Source organism: Tamandua tetradactyla, chromosome 4, assembly GCF_023851605.1.
Source record: "Tamandua tetradactyla isolate mTamTet1 chromosome 4, mTamTet1.pri, whole genome shotgun sequence".
Classification (NCBI taxonomy): Eukaryota; Metazoa; Chordata; class Mammalia; order Pilosa; family Myrmecophagidae; genus Tamandua; species Tamandua tetradactyla.
In genome coordinates, this window is record NC_135330.1 from 108180922 (window position 1) to 108206711 (window position 25790).

General features: G+C 40.6%; 1 protein-coding gene across 1 annotated transcript in view; it reads left to right on the plus strand.

Annotated features, from left to right (window-relative positions):
- The first annotated feature begins 6173 nt into the window (after nt 1-6173).
- The window catches only part of KPNA3 (karyopherin subunit alpha 3), a 107226-nt gene continuing 87609 nt past the window's right edge, over nt 6174-25790 (plus strand). Inside the window, exon 1 of the mRNA XM_077158183.1 lies at nt 6174-6306. Within this exon, the coding sequence (XP_077014298.1) occupies nt 6238-6306 (69 nt within the window). The 5' untranslated portion in view covers nt 6174-6237. The remainder of the gene's footprint in view (nt 6307-25790) is intronic.

Here is a 25790-nt window from a genome sequence, read left to right on the forward strand (position 1 = left end):
ACACACCTTAGGGAGAGAACATCCCTTGGAGAGGGGCACCCCTGGGGTGGGAAACTTGCTTTCCTGGAGCTCAAGGATGGTATTTGTTCTTTAGGGAAATTGGAGGTCCCCCTCACCAGTGCTTTAGATGCTGTCCACACCACCACCCATCTCTCTATGGGTGTTGCTTCCGTTGCTCCTGCCGCTGTCACAGAGACTCACGGGGCCTTGGAATCAGAGCCCTGTTCTCCTCCTGCCCCAGAGAGGGATAGAGAGAATCATTCTAACCATGCAGTGTTCTCAGGTGGATTGGAGATGCTGTGTCTAGATGTTTAGCACAGTAGGTATTCAGTGAATGAAAACTCTCACTGGTTTAGACCAGTACCACCGAAGTTTATGCGTGTACTCCTGGGTAGCTGGGCTGAAGAATTCAAATGCTGCTACCTTCACTTTTCTGTATTTGCTTTTGCTTCAGGGGCTCTTAGGGACTGTGAAATAGAAAAGGCGATCATGAGGGAATCCGTTCGTTCATTTACTCAGTAATTCATTTATTCATTCAGCATACCTGCACTGAGATCCAGTTATTCTAGGCTGGGGAGCACAGATTTGAACAAGCCTTTTGAAGCATTTACAGATGTGCTGATTTGAATCTGTTTGCACCGCGGAAAAGACCATGTTCTTTTGATCCATCCCTGTGGGAGCAGACCTGTCGTGAGTGGAATTTTTTGCTTACATTGTTTCCGTGGAGCCCATTCAAGGTGGGTCTTCATCCCCTTGCTGAAAGAGGATTTTATGGAAGGATAAAAGGCAGAGACATTTTGGAGAGAGCTCAGGGAAAGAAAACGTCCCAGGAGAAGTAAGAAGGAACCACAGAAATTGAGAAAGCCATTTGAAACCATAATCCAGGAGAAAAGGACCAATAGATGTCGCAATGTGCCTTCTCACATTACAGAGGAAACCCAGACACCAGCAGCCTTTCCTCAGAGAAGGTATCTCCCTCCTGATGCCTTAATTTGGACATTTTCATGGCCTTAAACTGTACATTTGTAATCTAATAAATCTCCTCTGTAAAAGCCAATCCATTTCTCATATCTTGTATTCTGGCAGCTTTAGCAAACTGAAACAACAGGTGGGTGGGAAAGATTAGATTCTGCACAGATTGCACCAATACAAAGTAATAGGTAAAGTTCTGAGGTTCAGAGAAAAAATATGCACTCTTGGTTGGAAAGATAGCAAAAGTTAATATTAAGATAACAATTTCACATATATTTCATAATTTGATTTTCACAAAAACCCCAGCAATTCAGAATCCTCATTTGTAGATAAGAGAGTTCAGGGAAGAAAAATGAGTTGTCTAAGCTTGTTCATGTGGAAATCAGTCCTAGGCCCTTAGTTTTCAGATTTGAAAGGTCCCTCCACTGTGCCAAGCTGGGAAAGTTTCATGGACTTGGGATGGGTATTTAAAGAAGGGTTGATTTTGACAGGCAAAGATAGGGGCGGGGCTTTCTAAGCAAATCAAAACATCAAGGTTGGTGGGGAGTGGTGCACAGGGGGTTCGGTGGTAGAATGCTCACCTTCCCTGCGGGAGACCTGAGTTCAATTCCCAGTCCATGCATCTTCCTCCCCACCCCCAAAAAACCATCAAAGATGGGAAGTTGGAAAGGCAAAAACATGTTTGGAAAAGGGTGAATCAAACCTGTTGGGTAAAGCATGAGCTTTGTGTAGGAAAACCAGAAATAAGAGAAGTGTTCAATGCTGGGGCCAGGTCACTTATGACCTTAATCACCAGACTGAGTTTAGAAATGATTTAACAGTGGTGGAGGAAGAGGGATGTCTGGGTCAGATCATGGTGAAAAGTCAGGAAAATCAGGAGAAGGGATTTGAGTCATTGTGGAGAGAACAGATGGTTTGGTTTCCTTAGTTGCTCAAGCAAATACCATGCAATGGGTTGGCTTAAAGCATGGGAATTTATTGGCTCACTGTTTTGAGGCTAGGAGAAGTTCAAATCAAGGCATCAGCAAAGTGATCTTTCTTCCCAGAGGCTGGTGTTCTGAGCCTGGCTGCTAGCAATCCTCAGTCCTGGGCTCCTCTGTCATGTCACATGGTAAGGCACATGGTGGCCTCTTCTGGTCTCTCCCATCTCTTCCAGATTCCATTGAATTTCAGCTTTGTGCCTTTTGTGGCTTTCTCTCTCTCTCTGTCTGACTTTCATTCTGCTTATGAAGGACCCCAGTAATAGGATTAAGACCCATCCTGCTTGAGGTGGACCACACCTTAACCAAAGGAACTTCATCAAAAGGTCCTGCTTACAATGGGTTCCTACTCACAGGAGTGGATTAAGTTTAAGAACATGTTTTTCTGGAGCACCTACAGTGCCAAACCACCAGAATGGAGAGGCATAATGGCAGTCTTGTGGGTGGCACTGAAGGATTAAGAAAACACTGAAGGATGAATTAACATGGTAGCAGGGTGAGAGAGCCAAGGGAAGAGCAGGAAGCAAAAACGGCTCTTGGCTTTGAGCAAGGAGGCCTTGGGGGAACGGCTATATCATCATAGAGCCAGAGAATTTACAAAGAGAAGCTGATTTGAGGGGAAAATGATGCGTTCCCTTTTGGATCTGTTGGGTTTGCATTGCCTGCTGTGTATCGCCACCTAGCAAGATTCCCAATGCTTTGGGAATGATGGATGATGAAACAGAGGATGAAGGAGGGTTTGGCTGATCCCCTGGCTTTGGGCCCTTTCTTTCTACCTCTGTTCTGGTACCCCCCGCCCCCAGACCCTGTTTCCCTGATGAAGACAATGCTTGGTGGGTGGTGAGCACTCAACATATATTTGGAAAATAAGTCTATTTAAAAGAAGAGTTACCAGGAGAAATTTCAGGGCAAGGGTCAAGACTACAGTGAAGCCAAAAGTAGCAGGTAGGTGCTAGCCATGAGAAACACCAAATTTGAGTTGCTGGAGGTGGTCATTTCCTGGAGATTAAGAACTCCAAGGCCTGATAGGTTATAAGTGATAGAAACCCAGTGAAGTTAAGATGTGAAGAGAATCTAGGACTGGAATTCCTGAGTTGTGGATGTTGAAATCACCAGGGGATAATGGCAAGAAGTGACTAAGTTAGACCTGGGCAAGAGGGGTCCCAGCTTTGGAAACTAACTTTGAGAGGATCTCAACTCACTTCTGGTGTATCCACCACCCCCCTCCATGAGGAAAGGGGTCCATGGGGCCAAAGGATCTTATTCACTGGAACCTGAACCTTTGGACCAATTTCTGAGTACCAGTGCCCTGGGGTTCCCTGCTCAAATCACTCCAAGCCTGTTCCCAGGGTCTTTCCAAGTGTTTTCTCTGGGTCTGTCTTCCAAGGGAGACATCATGCCACCTCTGCTTGTGCATCTAGGCCTAACCCTCTTGAGGCAGGTAGAAGGATGGAGACAGAGCTTTGGGGATGAGTAGGCAGGACTTGAACATTATGGGTCATTACAGTGTGGCACAGAATCAGGACAGGGAAGAGAAGGGGGACAAACAGCAAGATGTGGGTGGGGCCCCAACCCTCCTTGAGAAGCCACCTTCTGAAGCAGAAGTTGGGGAAATTAAGACATTTAAATTTGAACTCAGACTCTAAGGTTGTTGAAGAGGTGCATTTGTTAATGCAAGAGGCTAGAATATATTTTATTTAAGTTTTTCAGCTTGATTTATAACTTCTAAATATTTATACCTATGAATTGTAGACCTCCACTTACACTTTTGCTCTGAGAGCCTCAAAAGTTTGGAATGGACAGGTTATAAAAGTCTCCCTGTAGAGGGCTTTGAGCTTCCTTACCCTTTCTTAACTTCCACCCCATTTTCTGAGTGATTATTTATTTTGTTGTGATGTCTCCTGGAACCAGGTTGTCCTGTTTACAAGAGGATCTTAATGCTAGTACCAAGGCTGACATACACAGTAAGTGATCACCAAATATGTCTAAAACTCCAAAATGAGTCAAGAAAGGTTTATACATTTGAAGGCAGCAGGTAGGATGAAGGGAGGTGGTAGAAGGGGATAAAAGAATACCTTGCTTAATTATAACAGGGATTCAGCAACAGTATAGAATTTTCTCTCCTTCCCCTCCCAGATAATCTGGGAAAGTGACACATATGCCACCTCTATATCTTTATGAACGAGAGTTGAAGAAATCTGTTCATTTTAAGTCCTAGTTTTTTGTTAGTGATGTTTTTTTCTTTCAAAAGGGTTAGGGACCAGGAGTGGCAGACTGAAAGCCTGGAGTTCCTAAGTGTTACGATTTGCTAAAGCTGCTGGAATACAATATATCATAAATGGACTGGCTTTTGCAAAGGAAATGTATTAAATTACAAATTTACAGTTCTAAGGCTATGAAAATGCCCAAATTAAGGCATCCTGAGAATGATACCTTGACTCTGAAGAAGGCCGATGGTATCCAGGGTTCCTCTTGCACCTGGGAAGTCACATGGTGATGTCTACTGGCCCTTCTCTCTAGAATGTCTCTGAGCTTCTGTGTGTGTTTGCTTGTTCCTCCTGGGGCATTTCTGTTTCTGAGCCCTTTCCAAAATATCTCTGCCTTTTATCTTTTCATAAAGGACTCCAGTAAAGATGATTAAGACCAACCTTTGAATAAGGTGGGTCACATCTCCATGGAAACAACCTAATTGAAAGTTTCCACTCAGGAGAATAGATTAGAAGAACATGGCTTTTCTGGGGAATATAACAGTTTCAAAGCAGAATACTGACTGGATATCCAAGTACATTAAAAAAAAAAAGTGTCATTTAAAAATAAAGGAAAAAAAATCCAGCTTTGTTACTCTTTTGAAAAATTAGACCCTCAGGCAACACTGGGCTACAAGGGTCTGGAGCCTTTAAATAGTCCTGTGTTTACCAACTGGCCACCTGCCACTCAGAAAACAAATGCCCCTGGACATAGCCTGACCAGTTCCATTGGATTTCCTGCCTGGCCATTGAATGCCTCTGAGTTTGTGACCTTGGGACCTCTGGCTCTTTTAGGCCCCTTAAAAGTCTGTTCTTTGAGTAATCTCATCATGGTTATCTTTCTAGCAATCTTTGAAGGACATCAGTTCATTTGAACTACATGTACAATAACATTTTTTTGCCTGTTTATATCCACCAGAGTCTGAAACTGAATTTCACAAATAATTAAACGAAGCCCACCTGCCCCAGAAAACAGTTCTGAGTGTTCTGAGGCAAATCCCCCTGGATTCTTCCTCTGAAGAGCCTAAGAAGAGATGCTAACTGGAGAGCCCGCGGAGTAGGGCCTCTGAGACTGAGATTGTGCGTGGTGGCTGACCAGGAGTCAGGGACACACACGTACAGGGGCTGCCACAGAGGGGATGGAGGTGGCAGCACGGGGATTGGGAGGAGGCTGAAGAAATCCGGAGGTGCTGAAGCGCCATCGTTTGTCCAGTAGCTATGAAATGTCAACCAAAGTGCCTGCTCTCCCCGAGCTTAATTCCGGTGCTGTAAGTCAGGTAACACAGACGTAAACACACATATCACGTTCACACCCACGCACAGGTCAGGTGGAAATAAATGTTCTTTTCCCAGCCCAAAGCAGAGCCCGGGAACAGCGGGTGAGGGTGGTGGTACTCTTGCAGGAGGAGTCCGGAGAAGCGAGGGAGCAAGGCACAAGCGGAGCTCCTTTCTCATTTCCCCAGGAAGCCCCGCCCCCTCCGTCGCAGGAGGGCGCAAGGTGCAGCTCCGGGAAGCACCGCCCCCTTCCCCGCCCACAGGAGGCCCTGGGGCTGGGTCTCGCGCCCAGGCGCGCGCAGGGCTCCCGGCATTCCCCTCGTTCTCCCAAGGGCGCGAGGAATCTCCCCCGGCCGAAGCTTGGCATGCCGGGAACTGTAGTCTCCGGCCGGCTCTCGCGCACGCGGGCGAGTAAAAGCCACCAAACCCGGCTCCATTTCTGGTGTATGACTTGCAGCCCGAGGGGTGCTGGGGAGGCTTTGCTAGGGGGCGGAGGTCACCCCCAGAACCAGGCTGGGCACCGCCCCCGGTCACGTGCCCGCCCCCTCCCCTTCCCGGGCACGCCCCGCCCCTCAGCGCCGTCACCCCCCCCCCGCGCCCCGCCCCGCCTGTCCATCGGTCCGCTCCCCCGGCGCTGCTGCCACCTCGCGCCCAGCGGCGTCGCGGAACGCGCGCCCCCGCCCCGCCCGCGGTCCCCCCCTCCGCGCCGAGACTCGCCGCCGCCGCCGCCGCAGGAGGAGCCGCCGCCGGAGTCGCGCGCAGCCATGGCCGAGAACCCCGGCTTGGAGAACCACCGCATCAAGAGCTTCAAGAACAAGGGCCGCGATGTGGAGGTGAGCGCGCTTTGGCGGCCAGGCAGGCACCGGGCGGGGCGGTCAGCGGGGAGGCCCGGGCTGCAGCCGCCCTCCGCGAGTCGCCGGCGTGGTGGGCCCCGTCACGCGGGCGCGGCCTGGTGTCGGCGAGGGAGGGCCGCGGGGCCGAGGCGGGGGCCGCGCAGGCAGGGGTGCTGCCCCCGGGCAGTGCAGCTTCCAGCTTGCCGGCGCTGGGGACCGAGGCGCGGCCCGTTCCCGCGCCTCCCGCGGGCGAGCCGGGCCCAAGGCTGGTGGTGGCGGTCCGCAGAGGGGGTGGGGACCAGCCGGGGAACTGACGGGTTTGAGGATGGTGGGTGGGGGAGGGTAGGATGCGCCAGGACCATTTTCTTGTATTTCAGGGTTGTCCTTTGGGTCAGGCGTGCTGAGCTCTTCCAGCTCCCGCTCCTGCTTCTGCTGGCATTTGGGGCAAGGTGAAGATGGTCAGTAGTTTACCATCTATTGTGTGGAGGCTTTGGAGGAAAGGTTGTTCCGACCTCCGCTAACAGGACCCGTTTTCTTAGCCTTTCTTGGAGTGGGGTTTGCAAAGGTGGATGCTTTCTTCGAAGGGTTTTACGGAAATAAAATTGGATGCTCGGGTTCGTTCGGCCTTATGTATCTCTTGCTCCAAGCAGGTAGGATTTCCTAAGTGGTTGCAAAACTGTAAACATTCATCGTGGTCACTGAGTTCGTTGCTACTCAGCATGTTGCCATTGTCTCGTTAAGGTGACATTAGCAGGTACTATTTGCAAACTAGGCTTATCCAGGCAGCGCTAGAGGTCTCTCTGCAGCTACCCAAAGCAATGTAGTATAATGTACAAACTTCACTGGGACTCTGACCTCTGGGTTGGTGAGGGGGGAAATGGTTTTAAGGCCACAGCCTCCTTTCCTAATACTAGGTGGCACCATGTCCAGTTTTGTAATTCTTATCAAGAGGCTATTGTGATTAAGAAGGGTGCGTTTTATCCTCTTTTAAAGGTGGTAAAGAAAAAAAAAAGCCGTTCCACATTCTGTTTGTAGAAAACAGATGAAACTCCAGCCATTTTTTCAAAGCTACAAAATTAAACTAACTGGAAAAAATCTAGGGACTTATCTGTGGAATTTCCATTTGAATGAGAAGTAAAGGTCGTCTGTCCCTGTCCTGGTCATGATTAAATTTCCTTTGTGAGAAATATGTCTAAGTAAAAGTGAAATTTGGAAATAGCAACAAGCAGTTGCCTCCTCCTGTTGGTTCACTTGATGACAGGAGTTAATTTTGAACTTTTTCTATCCCTGGTTTTTTTCATGTGCCTTCCCCCTATTATAAAGCAAAACTTAGATTGTTTGAAAAATACCTATACTGTTTGTACAGAAAAACTAACAGCATCCTTTTTTTCTCTTGACTATTGGTACAGGTTTTGTCTTATTGTTTCTTTTGTTGGGTTCTAGGGGCTCAGTGATACCCAGCTAGGACTCCTGCCCATAACAGGTCCACAACAAATATTTGCTCATGATCAGAAGGTAGCCAGTGATTTTTAGATGTGTGATTGCCTGGTCTTTCAAACTGAAAATACTGCTCACAACAACACGACATTTTCCAGGATACATAGGATAACTAAGGATGTAATGTTAGTCATTCAAATGTGATGGTTCTCTGTGGCAAGCACTGTACTAAGAGCTTCATGATGCCTCATTTAATTCTATAGCAACTTTAAGAGCCAGGGGTTGCATTGTCCCCGCTTTATGCAAGGAAGATACAGTAGGTGAGGAACCCAGGTGCACATGGAGCCTACCCAGGGTTCACTAGTAGGTCTCAGCAGTCAGGCACTGATTGTCTGTTGGGGATCTAACTGTGTGCCCAGCCAGCATGGTTCCAGGTCTTGGGGAGACAAATGGGGAGGAATTCAGCCTGAACCTTCCAGGAGTTTACAGTACAGTGGGGCTGATTGAATAGTAAAGTGGTGATTATAATGCAGTATGTCAGTAAGTATGCTGATATAGGTACAATGAGAATGCGCGAGAAGGACCTGACTAGGAGCTGGGGGTCAGAGGAGCTGTTCCAGTTGATTCCTAATGCATGAATGGGATTGAGCCAATAATGAAGGCTCAAAGAAAGTTGGCCAGGCAGAGGGCAGGATGAGGGGGAGGGGAAAGAAGGGGTACTCCACACTTAGTGTTTGAGGAGTCCTGAGAAAAATGTAGCCTGCTGAGGCTTGGAGAAAGAAGAGAGTGCTAGAGATGTGGTTAAAAGGCAGATTGGGCTCAAGTCTGACTAAGTACCTTTGTGGATTTAGGCATAAATAAAACCAGACACACCATATCTAATTTAGTTGTATCCATTAGAAACTGTATTACATTAGAAATGTATTCTACCACTTAGCTCTGTGACTAACTAGTTGTGGTTATCAGGCTTTTCCAAAACTGTGAGGTGCACTTTAATGAGATATCATTCCTCCTTTTTCACATACAGGATGGACAACGATCCAACATGTTATAAGCAGCTGTTACACAAATAAGATGCTAGGTGCAAGAATTAAATGAATATTTCTAAAGAAGATGGAAGTGTAGAATTGTGCTGGGGGTTGTAAGTGGGGAGAGAGTGGAGGAGTAAAATTATTTCATATTCATTCAAGAATGACTTTATAGAAGAAAGATTTTAAGAGATCCTTGGAGAGAGAACGCAGTTTGTGAATCACTAGGAAGTATATACCAAACTTGAAAGAGGCCTATGAGAAGTTTGTTAATAAATATCCAGGTGAAAAAGGAGAGACCAGGTAGTGAACAGTTAAGAGACTTGCAGTTGGTCTGTGGTGGGCTGAGAATATGCCTTCCAGAAAAGAGTTGCTTGGAAGCTTTTTCTTGAAAGAGAGATCTGAATGAATTTATTCCAGAGCAGAGTTAGAAATTATAATGTGATTAGAGCCATGGTAAAGCGTGTATGACAGTAAAATCTAGAATTACTTCTGGAGGACTAGTGTTATCCAGTCTGAAAGGAGGAATTTTCCAAAAATTCAAGATTGGAAATGGCTGCAGCCTGGAATGAGTTTTGAATTTTCTCCTCCTCCTCCCTCTATCATCTTCCTCCTCTTTCTCTTCCTTCTTTCTTAAAATTTGGTTGTGTTTAAGGATAAAACTCACAGAGGAGAACGGATAAAGGTTATCTTAAAGTTTCTAGGTTGAGTAGTTATCACCAATAGCAGTTTGGTGCCTGGATAGGGAAATGATTTTTGTAGCTAAAACTAGGAAATGCGTAGTGAAAAGGAAACTCTTATTTGGTCTGGAATGTGTGTTTCAGTATCAGACCTTTTTATGTAAGGCAATGATTCTGGTCCTTTTTTCCTTTAAAAAAATATTTTGAAATTTCCAAATATACTTATAGGAAAGTACACAAAATAGACTTGCTCTGTTTTATGAATACTTAGAAGGCAAGCATGCAGGTAACTGCCACCCAGGTCAACTTTTCTGTTGTTTGTTCCTGTATATTTCAAGGATGTGACAACATTTTTACCAGTAACAGTAACTAATAATAATCATTTCTAAAATCTTTGCATTTATTGAGGATTTACAATGTATCAGCACTTAAGTAGTTTGTAGGGGTTATTTATTTAATCTTCATAACAACTCTATGAGGAAGGGATATTGTTTTCCCTATTTGCTGCTGAGGAAATTTGAGACCTTTAACTCTTAAGTAACTAGCACTAAGGCATAGTGTTAAATGGCAGAACTGAACTTAAATTGAAACAGAATGATATTAAAGCCAGAGCTTTTGGTCACTGTCTCCACTGAGTGGAGCCCAAGACTTGTATGAAGCATGCCTGAAAGTTATTTAATAGGGGAAAATAGGAAACCTTGAGTGTATCACAGAAATTCCTAATTCAGTACTTTAAAACCCTGCCAATATGGGATTGAAAAAAATTTTTTACTTTCTCATTTTAGTTATTTACCCTTTTTATTCTTGTATAGTTTCTTTCTTACTATCAAGGAGCCAGTTGGTTGGTCTTGCTTAAAAAAGATAAACCAAATCCTTGGGCTTAACACTTCAAACTTTATGCTTTAGTTTCTAACACTGGGCATAATATGTATTTTCTCACTTGGAAACTCCACTAGCATCCCCAACTTGATTTTTTCCCTATGTAAGCACTACAGTTAAGTACAGCCTGATTGTCATAAAACTTTCTCTTGGACTCCCTTTTCTTACCTCCCTTCATCCCTCTGTATTGGTTCATCACCTGAAGATTTGTACCTTTCTCATCAGCCTTACTCCCTGTTCTTGGCCCTTATTCTCACTGGATCAACTGTAATGGTAGCCTACTTGGTTTTCCTGTCTCCATTATCTTCCCTGCCAATATATGTTGTGGATTGATCTTTCTTAAATAGGAATCTTTTCATGTTACTTTCGTGTTTAAGATTCTTTGCCTTCAGGATAAAATTAAAAAGTCTTTAGGACGTCACTTAAGAGTGCCACATAAGGACCTACCTTTTCTACCTCTTTTGCCACTTTTCCTTTTATTTCCTTTCTGCTGGCCTTGATAAAGTGCTTGAGATGGTGGAGTGACCAGTCTCGTTTCATCTCTGTGCCTTCGTACATGCTGTTCTCCTATATAATTTCTTTGGCTGTCTGTTAAATGGGACTCACTTTGACAGACTCTTTTTTCCCTCACACTCCTTCATATATCTCTGGAACACCCATGTTTACAGTTCTGCCACACCATGTGATTTTAGTTCAAAATGCTTCAAAAGGTCTTCTCCAAAAGGCCTTTCTTGATTGGTACTAACATGCTTGGTACTCTCAGTCCCAATTCTTTTCCTCTTCTCCCTCTAATGCTCTCTCCTAAGTGAATTTTCCTTCAGTCATTTGGAATGGACAGCAGATTCTATGTGAGTAAGTTATTATGGTATGTGAACCCTGTCAGGTGGCCCCTGAGGGTGGGGTCCGTGGGCTGTGACTGGTCATTTAGTGACCAGTACGTAAAATTCAGTAAATGCTCTTTGAGAAGAGAGACTAGATAGTGTACCCGAAACCACTACATTTTGGGAATGAAGGATGTAGTATACTGAATGATTTCTTTGGTGATGACACCATGGCATTGATACTGTTGCCTGGCCCTCCTTGAGGGTCTCTTCTGTAACGGTGCATTTCTGGAACATGAACTACCTCATACTTGAATAGTAAGTAGAGGGATGATGTTAGTCAATGCGAAATTCATGTTGGTTATTACTTGATTTTTACCCACACCTTTGAAGCACAAAGTCTAGAAGCACAGCAAGCCCAGGAATGCCCACACATCACCCATTTACCCCAGATTCCGCCTCTTGACTCAGTTTAGCCATATACTCTGTTTTAAAGGTGCTTATTGCCCCAGCCATGTTGGTGCATTTCTCCCCCCTTCTCCCTAATTTTGCGGAATGTGGAAGTTGTTCAGGAATCTGTATGTCATAGAGCTGAAACACTGTATCTTTTCTTGAATTCACTTCACTAACAGAGCATATACTCTCTCCTGGTCCTTTACCTTGGTGTTTGCTCTTTCTTAGTCTGCTTTGCCAACTCTTCTTCCGACCCACTGAATGAAGACATGTCTTGGGGTTCTCTCTGTGATTTTCTTTTCTGTAGATTTTTTTTCTTGTTCATGTTGACAGGTCCTTTAGCTTTAACCATCATTTCCGTGGGGGGGGACTTAAGTCTGTTCTAATCATCCACTGAAAATTATTCATGGGAGCATACCACCAGCTTCCCAAGCTCCAAGTGTTTAAAACGGTGTTCTGCCTTTGTTTTTCTTATTTCTGTTTATGGCATCATCACCCTTGCTGTGACCTGAACTTGAAACTCGAGAGACTTCTTGGACTCCTTCCTCATCATCTACTTTCAGTCATATGCCAGTCATGGAGCTTGACTCTGTGCTGTTTCTGGAAGCTGGTCCTATTTCTCTATTCCACGGTCTCCAGCCTACTTTAGGTCTTACTGCCTATCATCTCACAGTTTAAAAATTGCCTTTAAAGTTGTACTCTTCCTCCATTCATGAGATTTTTCAGTGAACCTGATGCCTGTTTATTTCTTCAGTTTTAAACCACCCCCCCCCCATGTCCCTTTAAGCTCTAGAGCGCTGAACTTCTTATATGCTTATGTATAATCTGGAGTCCCGTCCTCTCCTCCTTGCCAGTGCTGTTTCTATTCTCAGGACTACCCTGCTTGCTGACTGGAATATCCTTCCCTGCCTTCTGTTGCCTGCTTATTACTACCCTTTTAAGTACTCACTTCTGGGTCTGGCTCTTCTGAGAAATCTTTCTGAGTCCCTCTTTGTCCTTCCAGATTGAGCTCTGTGCCCTGCTTGCTCCTGGATAAACTCTGAGTGTACTTTTCTCATTTTAGTTATGACAGTGTATTTTAATTATGTTCTGTTTGCTTCTCTTACTCCACTGTGAGCTCTTTAAGGGCTTGGACTATCAATCTCCATTGCCTACTGCTTAGTCCAGCGGCTGGAACAGAGGAAGCACTGAAATATTCATTGGCAATACACCCATCCTAGGCATCCCTGGCATAGTTACTTTCCAAGACTATGTTTTTGAACAGAAGCTTTTAATTTTATAGAGTCTTGCCCACTGTTTCCTAAATCAAATCCAGATTTTTATTATGACAGGTAAAGTTTTAGAAAATTAAGACATGAACATAGTGAAATGCTTATTTTTATCATGAAACATTTTTAAGATACAGTAGAGAGAGGAGTATAATTAACCCCATATATATCTCAATTAAATTTAGCAATAATTAACAGTTTGCTCTATTTGTTTAATCTTTTGTTGATCTATATATAATAGACATTATGATGTAGACATGACGATTTACTCTTAAGTATTTCAGGCTACTTCTTTCAAAAATGAGTGCTTTCTTACATAAACGTTACATTACTTTAACACAATTAATAATTTCCTAATAATGTCGAATCTTGATACAAATTTAAATTTCTCCAGTTGTTCCCTTTTTTTTTTACATTGGTTTATTATACCCAGAATTAAATAAGATCTACTGACCACACCTGTTTATGTTTCCTAAGTCTTCTTATTCTAGAACAGGGTCCCCCCACCATTTTTTAAGTGATGTTAGTTTTTGAAGAATCCAGTTCAGTTTGGGTACGTTTGGATGAGCCACATGAAATTGCCATTTTTAAGGGTTAAAACAGCCAATTATCAGCAAGTTAGTGTAGTTTGATCTAATTAGAATATCATGACTGGATTTGTCTGCTTGCTTCCTGTGGTGCTCCTGAACTTGAACATCCTCACCCTCCCCTCCCTTCCTCTTCACCGCCCTCCAACCCCACCCCACTCTGGATTTTTTGTAAGCTGGAATTTAGATTTAAACATCTGATTGGCTTCAGGTTAAGTATATTTTTTATTAAAAATACTTTAATGCTTTGTACTTCAGAAGATAGTCCCATTTCTAAGTCTCTGTTCCTTTACCTTGGAGGTAAAGGAATATTTAAAGTATAAGGAGATTGTAGCTGTCATTTCTTGCAGTTTTAGACTTCAGAAAATTTTTGTTTACTAACAGCAACAGGTAAGATATGACCAGAAAAATCATGACTATATTTATTTGAAATCAGTCATTCTGAAGGGCTGTGTTTTGTAGGTGATGGAGTTTCTTTCTTTTCATACCAAGTTTTCCGTTTTTTTAAATGCCAGTCTTTCTGAAAAATGTCCTAAATACATCTCTGCCTTCTCAAAAGAATATAATTGAGTTATTTTCATGGTTTTTGAAAATCACCATTATGTGAATGGATACTGGCTTTTGCTTTTAGACAAGTGATTCCTTCCAGTTCTTAGATGTTGGAGTTTTGTCCTTCATTTCTATGCATGTGGACCTTTTGCTCTTCGTAATTTTTTTTGCCTGTTCCACCCTTGCTCCTTTTAAGTCTCAGCTTTCTCTTTGATCAGCATGTTTACCTGTAGTAGCACCTCTCTTCCCTTTTCATTTGATGCTTCATATATACTAGTGGCTTGGAAAACAGATTTATTATTTATTTAGTATTTACAATGTACCTGGCAGGCATTTTTGGCTGGCAAAGATTACAAATATGAATAAAATGATCTGCTCTAGAGAAATCCACTTTAGTGGGACTGACACTGAAGCATACACCTGGTATGAAGTGTGATGTGATCCATGATACAGGTACAAAATTTGCATAGTACTGTGATAGCTTGGAGAAAAAGAGTGATAAACTCTCCCTGGGAAACTTCAGATAGGACTTGGAGGATGAATAGGAGTTTGCAAAGGCAGAAAGACAGATGGTGTGAATAACAGTGGCTGTGTCATGGAACCTTAAAAGTGTTGCCTGTTCTGGCAGCATTCTGATTTGGCTTTTGGAAGCTACTTTTCTGCCATTGGAAAACTCTTGGTGGGATGTTTATCTAGGTTCTCCTGTCTCCTTTGTTAATTAAGGTGCATCCCCCTTTTCTGCCTGATCTTACCTTGCTTTTGGTCTCTGGAATTTAAATCTTCGGTGAGCTGACACTGGAACCAATTAAGTCATCCTGGCAGAAGCACTGAGGAAATCATTCATTGATTCCTGCTACCTAAATCTGTGGACATACTTTCGTTTTTGTAGGCCTGATTCTTTAGCTTTTCCTTTTGTTCTGTGCACTGCTCTATATTCTTCCAATAAATTCTCCCCCCCCCACTTTTTTTTCTTTAATTGATTGAAATCAATTTCTGTGTTGACACCATAACTCTAAGGTTATCACCTCTTTTGATCTGCACAAGACTGAGGAAGGACCCGGGATGCAGGACTTTTCATTGTTCAATCAGAAAAGTACCAGATAAACCTTAACAAGTTGGTGACTCGAATTGAAACAGTTTGGAAGTAACGATAATACGTTTTGGGAACCAAATGTTGTTCAGATGGAAATATTCAGTACACAGTTGAAAATAGTTTGTGCAGAACTAGCTTGCTTCAGTTACTTCATTCAGCAGTTCAAATTTTGGACTAAATTCTCTGAGGGATAAAATGAATAAAATAATGACAGCCAACAATTATTGAGCCCTTTCTATAGGCGCTCTGCTTATAAGAATAATCCTAAATAACCCTCACAAAGTTTCCATCACACGGTTGAAGAAAATGAGTTAAGTAATTTACTTAAGAACAGTTAGGAAGGAGCAGAACTGACAGCCCCAGATTTCTGACTTTAAAACCCATTTCCTTAAAAACTATTCTGCTTGTTCCTCAGGATCCCTTATCAAGGAAGGTGTAGATTAGTGCTAAGATGATGTGAAAGTGGGTAGTTAGAATAATGGCAGTACACACATACAGAAAGAATCACCTGATCTGGTTGGGGTGAGTCAGGGGAGGCTTTTTGTAGAGATTTTGCTTAAGCTGAAACTAGAAGAATGTGTACTGTTTCTTGGTAGTAAATCTTGGGTGGGTGTGAAAGTGAGACAGCATGATAGGTTCTGCAGAACTTGGGATATGTGGTATTTCTTAAGGGTGAAGTGATAGGAAAGTTGGATAGCATAGAAAAGGAAATTTTAAGTAGGAAAGTGGATTTGTGCATTTAGAACTATCATTTTTATTGCACCATAGGAGATTGATGAGGGGAGAAGAGGGTTTGGGAGGAACCATTCAAAAACTTTGTTTCAGTTAAAAAAAACTGTTAAGTGCTTCTGAGTGGTAGATTTTCTTAGAGCACTGACATTGAGATTGAAAGGCAGGAAAAGTTATTAGAACTATGAATTTTGATACATTTTACCTTCTATTACATAGGTTGACCAACTTTTTCTGTAAAGGGCCATAATTTTGTAAAAACTTAAATATTTTAGACTTTAAGAACCATATGATCTGTGGTACAGCTGCACAACTCAGCTGAGCAGAAAAGCAGTCATAGACTGTTAACTGTAAATTTAATAATTTACAACTGAATTTGTAAACTTAATTGGAAAAATCAGATGGAAGGCTGGACTTGGCTCATAGGCCAAGTTTGTCTCCTCCTGTTCCAGGATGATGTAGCTAGTGGTGAAGATTTGGAAACTTTTGGAGCAATGGTTGAAGTGTTTTAGATGATAATATAGATGAAAATTTGGAGGGATAAGAAAAGAAGGCCAGGGAGGGAAGAACCCTGAGGAATAACATTTTAGGGGACTGTGTAAAAGAGCCAGTGAAGAATAAGTCTGTAGCAGCAAAGTAATATATCAGAACTTTAGGTGGGGAAGAGTTTCCTGAAGGAGAGGCAATTGTTTCAAGAGTAAATGCTCTGCAGAGAGAAGTGTGATAAGGACCCGAAATAAGCTATTCTTTGTTTTTGGCAATTAGGGGTCAGAGTGGAAAATCGAGAGGATGGTTGAGGCTGGAAGGTAGGTTATGATCGGTTACTGAGTGAGTTGCAGTTGAAAGAGTAGAACTAGTCAGTAGAAACTCAGTTAAAAAATTTGGTGGAAATGGAATAGAAGGCCCACAGGTTAGCTTGAGAAGGAAGTAAGGTTAAAAGAAGACTTTTTTGTTTCTAATTTATTTAGAAAGGTGGGATTGATTTACTACTGTTGGTAGGCTAAATTGAAACTAGATCAAAAGCAGTTTAAGGACCTGATTAGAAAAAGAATAACTAATCAAGTGAAAGAGGTTGGGAAGCACTATTTTATATTACTTAATATTTTTTTTCTGATGTCAAGTTGTTTAGTGAATTCCACCTTTAAAGATTGGGGAAGGCTTCATAGTGGAGGTGACATGAGCTGGACCTTGAATGCTTCATGGTTTGACCAAGATGTACAGGTTAGAATAGCAGAATAAGCATGTTTCTTTGTGTGTGTGTGTGTTTTTTTTCCCCATAAGCTAGTCTGACAGTGTAGGGCCATGTGGATGAACTTCCCTCTGTGACCCAGGGTACTGGCAGGCCAGTCTGGGAGATCCCTGCTTCCTGTCTAGGGTGTAGTCTGAGAGGGCCGGAGTGGAAGCCTGGAACATGGAGCCAGGCAGCCTGGTTCTTTATCTCCATGTGCACGAGGGTGTGAATGAGGTTGGGAAGCACTGTTTTGTATTACTTCATACTTCTCTTCTGGTATCAGGTTCTTTAGTACATTGTTTCACTTTTGTCAGAAATAGCTACAATGTTTTTATAATAAGAACACATTGGGAAGTAATGATACAAATTATCAGGAAAGTGTCTTCAAATATATTGGACATTAGCTCGAAGTAGCAAAATAGAAGGCCCAACAGGTTTTTACCTTTCATTTTCAGTTTGTGTTTGTGAACTTGATGGCATTAAGATATAATGTATGTGGTCACAGCTAAACTTTGAGTATAATGTGGCCAAAACATCCCTCTGTTTACTTTTCATTTGGTAAACATAGTAAGTACTGGATTGTTCTGTGGATGCTGTTTAGGCCCCTTCATATGTACTGTTCACAGAAAGGCAGGAAGGGAGGCTGGGCACATCTGCTTAGGGTAAGGACAGCTTAGAAAGGAGTAAGGTCTAGAGTTCTTCTCCTCTGAGGACCAGGAAAGGGAAAACAAAGCAAAAGAGAAACTTTGTTTTAAGATTCTTAATCTTCAACCCAGAGGAAACCTGGCATTGGGACACCCAGGTGTAGTGTTATTGGGGCCCCTTAGTTGTGACTGCTGCCCAGTGTCGAATTCAGGATATAATTGTTGGTTCTTGGTGTAATTGCTGATGTAGCTTGAAATAAAGCCTTTTTTCACTGATTGCATTGAAGAGCAGAACTTTGAATTCCAACTGGTTTATCTCTGTATCAGGAAAGGGAACTAAGGTGTCTCTAGGAGGGAAATAGTTTTGATGCTATGGACTTTAAGAATATGGTTACTTTTTTTTTTTTTCTTAATTAATGAGGTAGGGGATAGCTGGTACCTAGGAGTTTTTTAGGGATCTTCAGAAGAGATTTAGTGTCTTCTTGCTCAGTTTCTTTGCCTAATAGACTTAGTAACATCAGTTTGGCTGTACAGCAATAAGTCACTTTTACAGGAACAATTACTTTTAATAAACTTTGAGATATAATTTACATGCAATAAAATGCAACCATTTTAAATGTTCAGTGTGATGAATTCTGGCAAATGATTACCATCTTGTAACCATCACAGTCAAGATGGAGAATATTTCTATCTCTACAGAAAGTTCCTCATGACGCATTACAGTGCGTTTTTCTCTTTCCCCAGGCCCAAATACTAATCTGCTTTCTCTCATTATAGATTATTAAATCTTTTCTGGAATTTCATATAAACGGAATCATGCAATATGTACTCCTTCTTGTTTTGTTTGTTTTGTTTTGTTTTTGCTTAATATGATGTTGTTTTGTGTATCCAGAGTTCTTTTTATGGAGTCATATTCCGTTAGATGAATGCATAACAATTTGTGTATCCATTCAGCTGTTACTCATTTGAGTTGATTTTAGTTTTTGACAGTTACAAGTAAAGTGCTCTGAATATTTGTGTTCAAGTCTTTGTGTGTTTTCATTTTCTTTTGGATGAATACTTAGGGGCCATGCAAAAGTATGTATGTAACTTCATAAGAAACTTTGAAACTCTTTTCCAAAGACGTTGTCCTTTTTTACATTCCCACCCGCAATGTGAGTTACGCTTAGTCCACATCCTCGTTAATACTTTATATTGGTAATCTTTTTTTTTTTTATTTTTTTTTAAACCTAACAACATACAAACACGAACAAGAGCAAGAAAAGGCAATTAGTTCACAGACCTGGCAGGATGGGATGTCCATTCTTACCATATGATCATTCCATTCTTGATACGTAATCAAAAACTCACAATATCCTCACCATGATCATTTCTGAGAACATTTGCATTAATTCAGAAAAAGAAATAAAAAGAAAAAAGGAAACAACTCATACATACTATATACCCCTTATGCCTCCCTGTCTTTGACTGCTAATATTTCTATCTGCCCAATATATTTTAGCCTTTGTTACCTCTACCCCTTACCACTACCTTTCATTGATCACTATTGGCAATCTTTTTAAGTTTTGCCTTTTTAGTGAGAATTTAGTGATATCTCATTGTGGTTTGAATTTGCATTTTTGATAACTTATGATGTCTAGCATCTTTTTATATGTTTATTATAGGCTAGTCAAACATTTCTCTGTTCAGTGTGTTTAAATCCCTTGCCCATTTTAAAAACTGAGGGGTATTTTATCTTTCACATTTAGGTCTCTGATTCATTTTGAATTAATATCAGTGTATACCATATTTAAGAGTTGCCATCTTTCAAATACCCTTTGAAAGAGCTGTCTGTTGAATTACTTTGGCACTTTTGTTGAAAATCAGTTGATCATTTGAGTGGGTGTCTTTCTGAGCTCTTTTCTGTTCTATTGATTTGTATGTCTATCCTTACCTAACTGTCTTTATTGCTGTAGTTTTATAGTAAGTCTTGATGTCAGCTTATGTAACTGCTCCAACTTTGGCTACATAATAGGCACTTGTAGAACATTTCATCAAGCAACAGTACAATATGCATTCTTCTCAATTGCACGTGGAATATCCTATAGACTTGACCATATATTAGGCCATAAAAGAAGTCTCAGTAAACTTAAAAGCATTAAGATCACACAAAATATATTCTCTGAGCACAAGTGAATGAAATTCGAAATCAAAAATAGAAAGAAATTTGGGAAATTCACAAATAATGGGGAAATTAAATAGCACACTCCTAAAAAACCAGTAGGTCAAAGAAATCACAAGTGATCTTACAAAATACCTTGAGTTTAATGAAAATGAAAATATAACATACTAAAATTTACCAGATGGAGCAAAAGCTGTGCTGATGGAAATTTATAGCTGTAACTATTTACATTAAAAAAGAACAAATATTTCAAATCAGTACTAAGACACATGAAAAAACTAGGGGGGAAAAGCACAAACTAAACTTGAAGTAAACACAAGGAAAGAAATAATAAATGTTAGAGAGGAAGTAAATGAAATAGAGACTAGAAAGATTGGAGAGAAAATTATTGAAGTAAAAAATTTCTTCTTTGAAAAGATCAACAAAACTGACAAACTTTTAGCTAGACTGATAGAAAAGAAAAAGAAGAGAGAAGACTCAAATTATTAAAACCAGGAATGAAAGGAGATATAACTGACCTTAGAGAAATAAAGTCCCCTTACAGATTATAACAGAACAAAATAAAAGGCACCCATATTGAAAGGGAAAAAGTAAAACTTGCCCTGATGGGAGATGACATGATCCTATATATAGAAAATCTTGAAGAATTTACAGGAAAACTACTGGGGCTGATAAATGAATTCAGCAGACTGTCCAGGTACAAGATCACTGTGAAAACAAAACAAAACAGTGGTGTTTCTATACATTGGCAGTGAACAATCTGAAAAGGATATCAAGAAAACAATTCTATTTACAATAGCAAATAAGAGAATCAAATATCTAGGAATAAATTTAACTAAGGATGTAAAGCACTTGTACATGAAAACTACAAAACAATGCTGAAAATTAAAGAAGACGTAAATAATGGAAAGATGTTACATATATATGGATTGGAGGACTAAAATATTCTTTAGTTGTCAGTATTACCCAAAGTGATTCATGATTTAATGAAATCCCAATCAAAATGTCAGCAGCCACCTTCACAGAAAGGGAAAATCCATTCATCAGGTTCACCTCGTAGAGCAAGGGGCTCCAAATAGCCTCAGCCATTCTCAAGAAAGAACTGTTTCTTAAAGAATGGACTTGGAGGACTCGCACTTCCTGATTTTAAAACTTATTCTAAAGCTACAGTAATCAGAAAAGTGAGGGACTGGCACAAGGATAGACTAACCAATGAAGTTTGTCAGCGTTCAGAAGTAAAATCAGAAATTCAGAGTTCAGAGTTCAGAAATAAATACCCCCAGCTTTGGCCAATTTTTATTTTTTGACAGGTGTGCCAAGTTCACTTAGGGAAAAGAATTGTCTTTTAAACAAATGGTGCTGAAAAAATTTATGTCCATATGCAAGAGAACAAAAAAACTGGACCTCTATCTCACACTGTACACAAAAGTTAACTCTGAATGGATTGATGACCTAACTGTAAGAACCAGAACTATAAAACTCCTAGAATAAAACATAGGAGAATATTTTCAGAACCTTATATTAAGTAGTGGATTCTTCTATGTGCATGGCAAGCATGAGCAACAAAAGAAAAAGTAGATAAATTGAACCTCATCAAAATTAAAAGCTTTTGTGCATTAAAAGATGTTGTCAATAAAGTGAAAAGACAGCCTGCAGAATGGGAGCAAATATTTGGAAACTGTATGTCTGATAAGGGTAAGGTTTCTTATCCAGAATATATGAAGAACTCCTACAACTCAACAACGAAAAGGCAAAAAACTCAACAAATGGTCTAAGGGCTTGAATAGACATTTCTTCAAAGGAAATATACAAATAGCCAGTAAGCACATGAAAAGATGTTCAAAGTCATTAGCCATTAAGGAAATGCAAATCCAAACCCTACTGATTTTCCATTGCTCTTAGAATACTGGATCACTTATAAGACTTATAAGGCATTGAGTTTTTAGGCCCCTCCTCCCACACTTACCCCCAGACACTGGTAATCCTTCTCCTCCTAAAGGCGTTGCTTTTGCTCTAGACACTCTTGCATCTTTCCCTCCCTTAAACTCCCTATGAGGCCCCCTCCTGGTGCCTTCTCCAGGGCTCTGGCTAAATGGGAAGTCTAATGTAGCTCCGCAAGCCCACTACAGGGCCCACGATATAATTTCTGTACCCATTGTGGATAGGCAATTACTTCCATAATTTCTTGTTCATTTTTTTAATGAACAGCTTTATGACTTCTTCCTTAGTTTTGGCGTTACTGGCTCTTCTCAACCCCTTTCAGTTTTTATGAGTTGAAAAGTAATTTTTTCTGTTATATCCAGAATGGAACAATGACTCTTAGAGTATGATATTTTTCCAGAAGTGGCATATCCTGTTTTTATAATTAAGAAGATGTGTGTTATTTAAAAGATAAACGCATCCACCACCCCAAAACCCACAAAAACAAAACCAAAAAACCTGAAGAATAATTCCTGTAAGACCACCAAATATCCAGTCATTATTCAAATTTCTAGCTGTCTCAAGTTTGTATTTTTTAAGTGTGTTTGAAACATTATCTGTGGTAACTTGAAGTTACATATCTCAGAAAAATATGTTCTTAATTCATTTCTGTGGGTGCAAACCCACTGTAAATAGGACCTTTCAATGAGGTGAATTGAGTTAATATATAATTGGCTAAAAAAGACATTTCCTGAGGGAAATTTATTTGATCATTTTTGTTAAGCATTTTCTTGATCTTCAAGCACTTTAAACCTACTCCATTCCCAAGATCACTTGGAAAATGAAAAGAATAAATCTGATGGCCCTCACAGCAGCTGTCACAATTTCAAGGCAGTGTTTTAAATTCATCCCTTGTTATTTCATCACACTTCCTACTGACAGTGCTCCCCTTTGGAGCATTTTAAATTCTTGGTAATACGCACTCTGGCTTTCTTTAGTTTTAGGTATTACTTGTACAGCTTTTTTTTTTTTCCGATATTTTTATTGATAAATGTTCACATACATACAGTCCATACATAGTGTACAATCAGTGGCTCACAATATCATCACCTAGCTGTGTATTCATCACCATGATCACTTTTAGAACATTTGTTTCACTCCAGAAAAATAAAGAAAAAAGAAAAAACTCACACATCCTATATCCCTTACCCTTCCCTCTCATTGACCACCAGTATTTCCATCTACCCAATTAATTTTACCCCTTATCCCCCCTATTATTTTTTTATTTTTTAATCCATGTTTTTTTACTCATCTGTCCATACCCTGGATAAAAGAAGCATCAGACACAAGGTTTTGAAAGTCACACAGTCATATTGTAAAAGTTGTATCATTATATAGTCATCTTCAAGAATTAGGGCTGCTGGAACACAACTCAACAGTTTCTGGTACATCCCTCCAACCACTCCAATATACCATAAACTAAAAAGGGATATCTATATAATGCATAAGAATAACCTCCAGAGTAACTTCTCAACTCTGAAATTTCTCAGCCACTGATGCTTTGTCTCATTTCTCTCCTTCCCCTTTTGGTCAAGAAGGCTTTCTCAATCTCTTGATGCTGGGTTCCTGCTTATCCCAGGATTTCTGTCCCATGTTGTCAGGGAGATTTATACCCCTGGAAATCATGTCCCACATAGGGGAAAGGGCGGTGAGTTCACTTGCCATGTCGGCTTAGAGAGCAAGGCCACATCTTAGCAACAAAGGAGGTTCTCTAAGGGTGACTGTTAGGCCTATCCTTTGCAGGTATAAGCTTCATAGGGGCGAACCCCAAGATCAAGGGCTCGGCCTATTGATTTGGTTGTCCCCATTGCTTACAAGAATATCAGAAAATCTGTTAATGAGGAAGTTGAATATTTCCTCCTTTCTCCCCGGTCCCCCAAGGGGACTTTGCAAATACTTTTTTATTCTCTGCCCAGATTGCTCTGGGATATGTCAGGGCATCACACTAACATGGACAAACCAACAAAATCTCACACCCTATTCAAAATTCCATGTACTTATGGTGTTCACTTAAACTAACCATACAAGTTAAATTAGATAATACCCTACCCAAAATATGGATTTTACACCAAATAAACATCTCTTCCTTTGGTCTCACACAGAAGTAAAGTTTTAAAATATGGATGCTATCATCCTTTACCCTGTATTCTGATATGTCTTAGTCCTGTCCACATTAGCTTCCTTCATATCTCTACTTGAAGTCTGATCGACAGGGGCCTTCTTGACCTTGATTAACTGTCCTTGTTCAATGGCCTTTCTCCCTTCTCAGGCCTCTGTTCTCTAGCCTACCTCAACTTCCCCTCAGAGAGTTCTTTTCTTTCTTCCCTTCCCTTCCCCTTCCCCTCCCCCCCTTCCCCTTCCCTCTTCCCTCTCCCTTCTTCCCCTGCCCTTCTTCCCTTCCCTTCTTCCCTTCCTTTCCATTCTTTCACATGACAGCATACAAACATAAACATTTTTACCATATGAATATCCTCCATCCTTCGTATATAATAACTCACAATATCATCACATAGTTGTATATTCATCACCATGATCATTTCTTAGAACATCTGCATAAATTCAGAAAAAGAAAAAAAAAAACTCATACATACCATACTCCTTACCCCTCCCTCTCATTGACGGCTACTATTTCCATCTACCCAATATATTTTAACCTTTGTTTCCCCTATTTTTTTCTGTACCACTTACCACTCCCTTTCAGTGATCACTAGCATTTCAATCTACTAAATTTAACATTTGTTCCCCCTATTATTTACTTATTGTTAATCCATGTGTTTTACTCATCTGTCTGTACCGTAGATAAAAGGAGCATCAGACACAAGGTTTTCACAGTCCTCAGAGAGTTCTTACCTTTCTTTTAATGGGATTTTGAGACTACTCTGTATGCACTGATTTGGTCACTGTTTCTAAGCCTTTCAGATGGACAAATTGAGGGATTTTTTAAAAAAGATATATCATGTGTTGATACTAATCTTTCCAATTCAAATTCAGGACTATGGAATCTTTACTTATGCTATCATACATCTTTATCTCTCTATCCTGGCTGAAATTTTCTATGATATACTAGCAGTGCTAGAAATAGAATATCACATTATGCCTCATTTGATTTACATCAAGTACATATACATTTCTTTGCTCATAATTCTTGGGGATCTATCCAAGTTATTGCTCATTTAGATAATTCTTTTTTATTGCTGACTATAGTATCTCATAATACAGATATATGACAGTTTGTTTAAGCAGTCACCTATTGAAGGGCATCTAGTTTGTTTCCAATTTTTGGCTGTTATGAATATAGCTAAAATAAACACTAGTGGGCACATATTGCATGAACATAAGTTTGTATTTTGCTGGGATATGTCCAGAAATGCAATCGCTGGTCATATGCTAGTTGCATGTTTAGTTTTTTAAGAAACTACCAAACTCTTTTCCTGATTTCTCTGCCATTTTACATTCCCACTATTAGTGTATGAGTGATCCACTTTCTCTGTATCCTTATCAGCATTTAGTGTTGCCACTCTGATTTTAATCAATCTGATTGAGGTCTACTGATATCTTATTGTGGTTTTAATTTGCATTTCCTTAATAGCTGATGATGTTGAACATTATTTCACGTGTTTATTTGCCATCTGTATATCTTCTTTGGTAAAATATTTTTGGGTTTTTTTTACCCATTTCCTAATTGGACAGTTTGTTTGCTTTTTACTGCTGAGCTTTGAGAGTTCTTTGTATATTCTAGATGCTAGTCCTTCATTGGATATATAGTTTGCAAACGTTTACTTCCAGTCTCTAGCTTGTCTTTTCGTTGTCTTTACGTGGGTTTTCACAGAGGAAACATTTTATGGATTGTTATTTTAGGATCAAGTCTAAGAACTCATAGTGCTAGGTCCTGAAGAGGACCGAAGAGACTCTTTGAAAAGTCTTACAACTTTGTTTTACATATA